The sequence below is a fragment of the Cavia porcellus genome, unplaced genomic scaffold (genome assembly GCF_034190915.1).
Source record: "Cavia porcellus strain 051 isolate PalLab524CR breed Dunkin Hartley unplaced genomic scaffold, mCavPor4.1 scaffold_9, whole genome shotgun sequence".
Taxonomy (NCBI): Eukaryota; Metazoa; Chordata; class Mammalia; order Rodentia; family Caviidae; genus Cavia; species Cavia porcellus.
In genome coordinates, this window is record NW_026947492.1 from 27914434 (window position 1) to 27925349 (window position 10916).

General features: G+C 38.3%; 1 protein-coding gene across 2 annotated transcripts in view; it reads right to left on the bottom strand.

Annotated features, from left to right (window-relative positions):
- The window catches only part of Ncapd3 (non-SMC condensin II complex subunit D3), a 69753-nt gene extending 59220 nt beyond the window's left edge, over positions 1 to 10533 (bottom strand). The window contains exons 1-7 of one of the 2 annotated variants that reach the window (XM_003472545.5): positions 10292 to 10533; positions 8084 to 8238; positions 7395 to 7557; positions 4955 to 5139; positions 4221 to 4391; positions 4060 to 4121; positions 3644 to 3731 (exon numbers count right to left, since the gene is read on the bottom strand). In XM_003472545.5, coding sequence (XP_003472593.2) covers positions 3644 to 3731; positions 4060 to 4121; positions 4221 to 4391; positions 4955 to 5139; positions 7395 to 7557; positions 8084 to 8238; positions 10292 to 10355 — 888 coding nt within the window. In that variant the 5' untranslated portion in view covers positions 10356 to 10533. Of the gene's footprint in view, positions 1 to 3643; positions 3732 to 4059; positions 4122 to 4220; positions 4392 to 4954; positions 5140 to 7394; positions 7558 to 8083; positions 8239 to 10251 lie in introns of both variants that reach the window. The other variant, XM_063256116.1, reaches the window with a different exon arrangement.
- Between the last annotated feature and the right edge of the window lie 383 nt (positions 10534 to 10916).

A 10916-nucleotide genomic window follows, 5' to 3' on the forward strand; every position in this document is an offset into this window, starting at 1 on the left:
TGTTTCGTGCATTACAATTCTCTATATTGTTCATTCAAGGTTTCCCTCATTCTTCTATGCTTTTATTTTTATCAGTGTCTTCTTTAGATATGTTCAGCAATCCTCTTATTATGGCTGTCATTCTTCTCTTACCTGAGATACTATTTGTGATCTATGAAGCAGTTTCTCTACTTCAGTTGCCATCATCCCGGAAATTTCAGGTATGCAACTTGTGCTTTCTTTCATGTCCATGTCTGCTGGACTTGTTCTTTCTGGGCTGGAAGCCAGAGATCATTGTTTACTCTTTGTCTTGACATTTTCATGAGTTCCTCTGGACCAATGTGTGGTGGGGTCCCAGGCACTTCCCACGTTGGCTACCTGTCCATAGTGTAGGAGGATGGGTCAGGCATCTGGGTTTCTCCTAACCCAGATTCCCCAGGAGGCAGTGGGGTGTAGGGTGGGTTTCCCCAGGCCCTTATCATTTCTCCAAGGCTGGCTGCTTCTCCCAGTCTGCACTGACTAGTGGCAGGAGAATCAGATAGGTGGCCTATGTGTACACAGAAGCTGGGCTGCCTGTGTACACGTGGGGGCTGGGCTGGCTGCTTCTCCTGGTACATACTGGTTACCCACAGGAGATTCTGATGGCGCTACTGTAAGTCACTGTAAAACATCTGAGGATAGGCAAGATTAACAGAATTTCTAGCTGAAAACTAGGGATGTATTTCTTGGATAATTACTAGGTACCGAACAAATGTACAATGTGTGAAATAACTATTCATAGAACATTATCTAATTTCTCTCCCCATTTGCTGCATATAATCTACAACTGAGGGCAAGCAGAGAACTGCTACTTATGAACAGTAAAGAATGCCACTAGTATTCCCTTATTCTAAAAAAGGGGAAAGAATAATACCTTAGTTATATTTCACCTGAAATTTACAAAGAACTTATATGTTACCTCATATAATTTATTCAACTGGCTAATATATACATCTGACAAAACCTTTACTAAAATCAAAATATGTAGCAGGTAGTACATTAAGTTTTCTTTTTTCATATAGCCAAACTTTAATATCTTTAACTTTCAAGTCTTTCAACAACTCCATGAGGCACACAGGACAATGTACAATATCTACTTACAGATTACAAAAGAAACTCCCCTGGTGAGCTGGTTGTCTGGTGAAGTAAAGATCTGGTTAAATCAAGGTTCCCTAACTCTCCCAACTAAAAGGACAGGAAATTTTCCTGCCCATTTTATCTTTTCAAATGTTAAAAAGCACATGAACATAGAAATATTTCTGTGGATTATATCTTCTCCATATTTTAAGCACACAAATTATATATAATTATAAAATACTGAACATTTTCTAAGCAAGCATTTCACTCAGCATTTGGCATATTTAATTTAAATAGAAGATGACCAAATTTGCATATTTTTCAGTTAACCGAAGTATAAAAATGACAACTTTATCAAAACTTTTCTGTGGATGGTATGCTGTAAAACATTCAATACACAAAGCAATGTTATAATCTGGACAGTGGTATCTAGTCTCTTTTGGAATTCTTTTTGCATCCTGTCTTTCTTTAAAAAACACACTTTACACTTTGGTGTTGACCTTTCCTTTTTTCCTGTAGGTGGTACAATTTCTATAAAATGTCTCCCCATTGGAGCTGGGGATTTAGCTCAGCAGCATAAGCGCCTGACTTGCAAGCAGGCGGTCGTGAGTTCGATCCCCAGTACCGATAAAAATGAAAAAGACAAAAAAAAAAAAAAGTCTCCCCATTAAACGTGATGGTGCAGACACCCTGGATGGCATTTCACTACCCTGTATTTTTCAATTATTTTATCTCTTGGACCTAATCTAAACTATAATCTAAATTATATGGCTTTTTAAACATCTTGAGTTTTGCATAAATCACAAACCAGTTTTATATTGTTTGGTCCAAAAGGTGCTAAGTATTTTACAATTTTTTTCTTACTTTTTGATTACAGAAAAGCTTGCTAGATGTTGGTCAACTCAGACAACATCGCTGATAGAATTATAATCACTGATCACTACTAGAAATTTTAAAGTTTTGTTTCTTCAAGTTCTACCATTTCTGCATTAGGAAGAGCTGATGATAAGGAGATGTTCCTTTTGTCTTTTCCACTTCCTAACTGACATCTCCTCTCTGATCTGCTAACATTTCTTTTTCTCAATTTTTCTCTTCTGCAGATCTCTTGGCACTTCCCTCCTATTCAGTCTCAGTGTCCCAAATGTGTCAGTTCTGTAGCATAAAAGACTACCAGAGTTGTGGAGACATACAAAACTTTTATCTCTTATACTTATGTTAAGAGATTTTACAGACTATAGCATAAAATTACAGGTTATTTTTCACAAATAAAATAAACGCAAATTAGTAAAAGAAAATAATAGGAACTTCCTCTTATTAGGCTATATATTAGCCTATATATAGGCTAATACAACGTTGTAAATAAAAAACTATGCAAAAATAGCTGACATAAAATAGACAGATTATGAGTGGATCTCGTAAAACAAGAACTGATTGGCTGAAAGAACACCAGTGACAGTGACGTAGGGGAGGCAGTACGTAAACTATCGTGCTGCCGAGCAACTCTCGGAGTAAACTGTTTAAGTGGTTAAATGTTAGAACTGAGTTGAATAACTCACACAAGGAAACAGAGCTAGTAAACAGTGGAGGAGTAACTGAAATATAGGTGTACAGAACCTCAAGCACATCCTTATTTCTTCCTTATAATCCCTAAATGTTCTTGTAAATTAACTGCGATAGCCACCAAAAGCCACAGGCACATCATTTTCTCCAAAGTCTTGTTATTTATTAAGCATATCTAAGTTTAAAAATACTATAATGCATGAATTCCCTAGGTCCAATGTTTATTGTAGGTAATGTAAGGGGCAACATCAAGATATCAGTGCTAACTAGGAATAAAAACCCATAAAAATGCTATACAATATCAGCTAAATTAATACAAATACTAACAGATACCCCGAAGTACACACGAATTGCCAAGGGAAACCTGAAAATTCTTCGACATTTTAGTCTTCTTTTTTAGAATAATTTGATGACTGTTTCTATAACGGCAACTTCAACAGCTTATCTATTCTTCCTATTTCATACTAGAACCATTTTTTTTTCTTTTTGTTTGTTTTTTGGTCTGAAACCTAACAATTTGTTGTGATCTCCAAGTACACAGGATATAAACCTAGTAACAAAGACCAGACAGTACACTAATTTTTATTATACAAATAATATAAGGCCCTCAATGTGACAGTAACATAAAATGGCATTGTAGTAGTTGCCACTGACCTTAGGAGGATACACACCAAGACTTTGGTGGACGGTACCAAAAACCTACAAATATACTGTGTTCTTCCCTGTGGTAAAATCTGACCAGCACAATGAGAGATTAAACAAAATGACCAATAGAAGTAAAACTCTACTGTAACCAAAATTTTGTGAATGTGGTCTCTTAAAATATCTTATGGCAGTGTACTCATGCTTCTTATCTGTGGCTGACTGCAGAGTTGGAAAATGACACCGCTAACAAAAAGGAATTCCAAATGCTTTTATATTTTCCAACTTTCCACCTTGTGATCTGTCTGCTTTCAGCTGGTAACTAAATTAGATCATCCTCTCTTACCTTATCTCCTTCTCCATGAAATGGGGAGCACAGCAAATATAATCCATAGTAGGCCAGTTCTGGTATATATTTTGTTTGGCTAAGGTTTCTAAAGAAAAAAGGCAAAACACTTGTTAATAGATATGATTTTACTAGGAATATTTCTTAACTCTATAAACCTTATTATTATTGTTGCTATTTTTGGATGCAGTGGCCAGCCTGGCTTTAAACATCTGGACTCAAGTAATCCTTCTGCCTTAGCCTTTCAAGTAGCTGGGGCTTTAGGCATGTGCCACCTCAGAAGGCTGCTAAGCCTAGCCCTGTTTAAGTGAGTAAATTCTACCTATATGCCAATTAGAATAAAATGACACAGTTCTACTGAAGAAAAACTACTATACTGTATTTAAATTATAACCTTGGAAATTTTAATGGCTCACCTGGCTTGTATAACATGAAATTCATGAAGAACTGGCTCGAAACTAGTTAATGCAACAAAGACCTGGAAAAGACATTGAAGAAAGGTCTTATTTTTTTCCTACTTAGTAAGAATTAGCAATGGCCAATCTATGTCCTCTGAAGTTGCCCCAAGTTCACTTACCTCGATACAAGTCTGAACACACTGTGGCTTTTCTTTGAGAGAAAATTTGGGCAGAAGCCTTAAAAAATTCTTCAGAAGGTGCAAGATAGCATTTCGAATTTGAGAAAGGTCTTGGGCAGAAAAATAAATATTCTCTTCATCATCTTCTTCTTCCTCTATGATTTCATCCATCTAGATTATGAAAAGTCCAGGTTATACAGGTGACCATACAATGACGCCAAGGTGTACTTTACGCAAGTCATGCTCAGTTGAACTCCAGATGCCAACTGAACCACTGATGTGACAGGACCATGACCAGGACCCTTCACCATTCTAGGTCCATAGCCACAGTGGTAAATCACTGGACTAGATGATTGCTACCATAGTTTCTACCTCTGTTTTCTTTTTTTAATGAGAATTCCTGTATTTCTTATAAGTTTTAATGTCAATAAACCTCTTCTGTACAATCTTGTTGTACAAGAACGTGGAAATCACGCTCTTCTACTATGTTCTTAGCGACATGACCTTCACAATACTTCAACTGCCCTCTAGTCACAATAATAAGGCAAATGTACCAGTTAGCATGGTGCCAAGCACATCTGGGAACAAGTCCAGCAGGGAGGCTGGATAGGCTGCAAGTCATACTGGATAGCAATGAGAATTTAGGACCTTTTAGTTATAGTCACAGCACTTAAAACCTTATCCTTAAAACAAATGAAAATTATGTGTTGGTGTAAATTCCCCTCACTTCTCACCTCAGCAACGTCTTTCCTGTGTGGCTTTCCTCTCTTTCTGCTTCCTTTTGAATTAACCTGAGAGCTCTGAGGTTGTTCTTTCTTTCTTTTCCGATTTAAGTTAGATTCCTGAGGCCAGCTCTTCTTTAAAATCTGAATGCACTTGTCAAACATTACTGGGTGGAACACCTGATTGGCTACACTGCCTGGCCATAAAGAACAAAGAATAAGTGGATTAAATTGTCTTGAAACATGCATATTAACAACAGATAAAAATTGAAAGAAAAGCAAAAAAGATTTTTACTAATTTTGAGTAACAATGATTTTTAATAAAAACATCCTTTTCAACTTCAGACTGAAGGGTAAGCGATGGTGTTAAATAAGAATTGAGTGTGATGGTTCATACTTGTAGCCCCAGCATTCTGGGAGGCTGAGGCAGGAAGATTGCAAGTTCTAATTCAGAAGAGTTGGGGAAGAATCTCAGAGCAGAGGCCCTGGGTTAAATCCACAGTACTGCATAAATTAAATAAACAAACAAACAGATTTCTGCATGTGGCTACAGCAGAGCAATTGGTTTTATACTTGTCTTTCTACTGGTAAGCAACCTGGCTAATAAAAACAATAAAAAATTTAAGACACCAAGTAACAGGCAGTGTAAGAAAACCAATCCCAGTGCTTGGGATTTAGCTCAGCGGCATAAGCACCTGCCTTGCAAGCAGGCAGTGGGTTCGATCCCCGGTACCAATAAAAAAGAAAAAGAAAACCAATCCCTGAAAAAAGGGAAACAAAGAATAAAGGTAAAACTGACACAGTTTTTATATCTAGCAGCAACTTCTAGACAACAGCAGAGAAAGAGTAAATCAAAGCAGATTGTGAAGATCTTGCTAAATTGAAAAATCTGAGATAGAAAGTCAGGGGTAGTTGGAATACATGTGGCACTGAAGGAACTGGAGTGCAAAAAAAAAAAAAAAAAAAAAAAACCAGCCCAGAATCTGTACAGAAACGCGTATCAGCTACACATATATGTAGTAAAACTTTATCATGGTAGGAAAAGAACTATTTTCAAGAAACCAGAAGAGAATTATTTTTAAAATTCAGAGCTGAGACACATTTAAGCACTCACCAGCCACAGTGAAAAGACTTAAAAATTCGAAGCATTCAGTACAGACCTTACAGGAAATACGCCTTAGTAATAAGGCTTAGCTAAATATAGAATCAAAGCTACCTTAAACTACCTTAAAGCAGTTTTTAAAAGTCTCAAAAGGATCACGTTACTCCACAAGCAACTGTGATGTATCAGCACATACTTCAATACTACTTAAGAGAGCCACAAAATCCAGATACTCAACAACTTAGCCTAAACCTATCTAGATTCAGTACAGTCTCTGTCATAATCTCAGCTGCCTTTTTTTTGGACAGAAATTCACATGCAGATGTTAAAATTCACAGAAATGCAAGGGACTCGATATAGCGAAAATGATCTTAAGTATCAAGAATCAAGAGTATCTAGATCATAATACAGAAACACTTAGAAATAGAAGGCAACTGGCCAAAAACAGCTTGCCGACAGTGGTCCACACAGTTGGTAACAGCCACCTCTTGCTCTGGCCTGAGTACTGATCTTCATCAGAAGAAAGCACCTCTGGCCAGGGAGGAGGAATAAAACTCAATTGCTAAAACTATTTATTTACTTAGGTACTGGGAATTGAACTCAGGACCTTGCACTTGCCAAGCAGGCCTTGTGCTATTGAGCTGTATCCCTGGGCCTACTATTTTTCTAAGAGACAGCCTAGATACAACTAAGATACTAGAGTGCTTAGTCACTAAGTTCTTAGAAACTTATTACAAAAGTCATTATGGGAGCATTCACGGTAACACATCATTTTTCAAGACGCTGAACATCTTTTTACATGTTCCCAAATCACAGAGAATAAACTGCTTAATTTATTAAAATGTATTCATATAAACAATGACGAACAGCAAGATTACTAGCCCTCTGATTTTTCTCAACCCTAAGAACTTATGGTTCTCAAGCTCCATCTCTACACTCTATTCTTTCTGGCTCAGATTTAGGCCAACAGAGGACAAGGCACATTTACATTGCCCAGCCACCTAAATGCTAACAAATATGACTACGAGGAAGGAGAATAGTCGTAAGTAGATTCCATTTTGGTGTTTTCTTTCAAGTGTTTGTAACTAACCTACACACATCCTACAAATCAACTCTAGATTACTTATAATACCTAATACAATGGAAATGCTATATAACTAGTTGCCCACTATATTATTTTGGGAATAATGACAAAGATTCTGGGCACATTCAATATCGAAGCAATCTTCATATGCTTAAACCACAGTACATGTGAGTAACCTGTAATGTTTTTCAAGTATTTTCCATCTACAGGTGGTTGAACCCACAGATGCAGAACCCACTGATATGGTGGGCCAACTGTATACATACCTGGTATTTCGAGAAGCAAAAAATAAAGTCCAGCAGCATGAAGGCCATACTTTCGATACTGCACACTGATGTTTTTCTTATGTACTATTTGAACAAAGTGATGGAATAATGCCACCAGTGTACTATGGGAAATACTATTCTCAGTGAAAAAAGTCCAAATGCTCTGGAGGGAGACAGCAAATCATGAAACCCAGTAATTAAAGAGGAATGCAAAAATATCTTCTTTGATTTTTTTAAGTATTTTTTAGTGCCTCACAAGAAGAATAACAAGTACAGGAGATGTAACTCAATGGTAGTACATGTACTTAGCATGTGGCATTTGATCCCCAGCACCAAAACAAAGTAATAGAGAAGTCTGTTAGTCTGGCTTCTAATGATAAATTAATAATAAATGATTATTACCTTCAAAGGATTAAAACAAGAGATGAAAAAAATAATTTATTATTCAAAATTACAAAGATAAAAATAAGAAATTTATTGAATATTTCAGAGATATTATTAGCTAACATCACATTAAAAATATCAGACTAGTATCGAAATTTTTGGTAAAAAGGTAAGACAGTTCAATGAGCATATCACATTCTTTATTCCTTTTGAACTACGTGCTAAAAAAAGCTAAAATTAAAATATAATAATAATGACTCTCATCATCTACCTAAATGTGGCTAGCTTGACTGCTTTTTCTTTACCTCTGAATATCCACATTCTTCAGTGGCAAAGGGGAAAAGACTTTCATAGAGATTTGTGAACGCACTCAATTCAGTCTCTATGATCTGTGCTTCTATGCTGGAATCCAAAGGCTCAGTCTCTGTAAAGTCCAGTTCCCAGACTGTGTCCACCCATTCTAGAAGAAAATGCAACCACATTAAAAAGTACTCAAAACCACTTGAAAACCAATCACCTTTAAGCCAGGCATGGCCTGTGTATTCCTGCAATCCCAACACTCAGAAGGCTGAGGCAGGAAGATCAGTGTTGAAGGCCAGCCTGGTCTATGTAGTGGGTTAAAATTCAGTTTGCACTACATGGTGAGAATTTTGTCTCAGAAAACAAAACAAAAACTAATCACTTTTAGACTGCATGCACACTTCAGAAAAGTCACAGCTCTCATTTAATTACTGCAATACAGGTGTAGCATTACTAAAAATAGTAAGTGTAAAGAAAATCTTTTTTCCTAATCATAACAGAGTTTGCTCTTAATCATCTAAAAACATCAAGAAACAAAACACTTTTTAGATAGAACAGTTTTGGGAAATGATATTTTTACACACAACAGATAACCTTTTCCACAAATTCTAGATACTTAACCATAAATTCTATTCTTACCAGATAACCTTTTCCATAAATTCTAGATACTTAACCATAAATTGTACATACTTAACAGATAACCTTTTCCATAAATTCTAGATAAGAGATTAACCAATGGTGGTTTCACATTCACTACTGTGAAAAATCTCATATTGTGGGGTGCTTTTCTGGGCCATTACACAACAATGTACCATGTTATAAAACAGGTATCATTTTCCCCAAGAAGTTTAAACTGACTCCTACAGAAATACTCAGCAATTTCACCACTGGGAAAAATGCATTAACATCGCATTCTCTCTAGATTCTACACCAAGCTCTCTTAACTCTAGGCCTTATCATACTTTTTTTTTTTTTTTTTTTTTTGGTCTTTTTCCTTTTTATCAGTACCGGGGATTGAACTCACGACTGCCTGCTTGCAAGGCAGGCGCCTATGCCACTGAGCTAAATCCCCAGCCCCCTTATCATACATTTTAACCAGCTATTTTTCTTCAGTGTTTTCACTTTTATCTCACAGCTAAAACTGGGACTAGATAAAAACGTGGATATCTCAGAAAAATTACCTGTCAAGTACTTCAAATTAATATTTTTGTCACTGATTTGGAGAAGCTGAGCAGGATATGCAAAAGAGATGGGATGCTGCCACTTTTATTTTTTATTCCATGATTATAGGTGTTAACATTGCACTTAGCAAATGAAAAGCATGACGGTTAACTAATTCCATCCTTCTTATAATAAAACCTGGGCATCATTTTTTGTCACTTGAGCTTAACCCTAAGGAAGTCCCTGTACTCAAGTGACTTGGCATAGCAGTCCTTCCAAAAGATATGCAATATGCTGCCTAACATAAAACCTTAAGAACACAATTGTACATCACTGCATTTCCAGTAAATGTGTCAATGCTTGGTACAGACATTAGAGGGTGATAATGGAGCACCAGCATCTCACTTCTTGTTTTGGTTTTGCATATGAAGCACAGTACTGTCAAATTTGGAAAGAATTAGCTGTCCAATTCCACTGTCAACTAAAGTCATCCGCATGCCTTTAGTCACATCATTCCTAACATTAGGTTCTCACAGGAAATTAGCATCCAAAAGCTGCTAAGGTACTCCTGCAACTGCCCAGGTTGACTATGTGGGCTTGGATCTGGGAGGCAGGACATCCTGTGGTGGTGGCTAAGAGGGGGAAAGAACGAAGGACAAGACACCCGCGTTAATGGCCTAGCTGATGCCAGTAGCTCGCTGCGGGAATACCAGCTCCATTCCTGTGACGATATCTGCGTTCGAACCATCTAGCGGACATACCAACAGGAAGTCAAGAAACTAGTCTGGCTTAAGAAAGAGATCTCAGATCCACTGGAACAGATAAAAATCGCCACATCTATGGGAGACCTGTAGAGTACGAGGGGGCAGCCTAGGAAAACAGACTCAAGCATGGAGATCAACCAACTTCAGCTATTTTCCCTGCAGGGCTATCCTGCGGACTTCACACTACGCCAGCAACTCCCCTCCCCCACCCCGGCCCGGGCTGAGGCGCGGCCGGGGACGCAACGCACCGCAACCTGCGCTTCGGGACTCGCGGTTGCGTCTCCTCACCCGGGCTGAGGTCCACTGGGCACCAAGGCTGCAGGCTGCTCCCAAGGCCCCGCAGCGCCACCATGATCCCAGAGATACCCTTCTGCCACCGCCGTGCTCAACTTTCAAAGCTCGCTCCCGCGCGCGCTCCGAGACGTTCTTGAGGACCAATAACCGCTTGCAGAATTTCCAACTGACCAATCAGTGTGACGAACCGGTTTCATTATTTTCACCAACCGCGGAGGTTGTCCGCCTTCGCATGCGCAAAGAATAGGGGCGGGGCAAGGAGTGGAGGTCGTGAGACGTTCCGCAGGGTGGTGTATTTACTGCTTTCTGTGACAAGAAGGGCCCAGGTGCTCTGTTTAAACTTGTAGCTTCATTCCCGCTTCTTTTTTTCCTAACAAGAGGAAATATAATTTCAAACAGAATGTTCCCTGTCATAACAGTCACCTTTGCTCCCTATCAAGCTGCTTTTTGCGCGCGTGTCAAAGGGCTACCAGCACCGCGTCACCCAGCTCCCGGAAGTTGCATGTCAAGTGTGATTGATAACCCAGTGTTTACCGATCTAAACCATAAGAGGAAAGCATCCCCAGAATATGCCTGCATTTCTTTGTATTTAACAGAACGTCTGGGCCCAACTTGTACT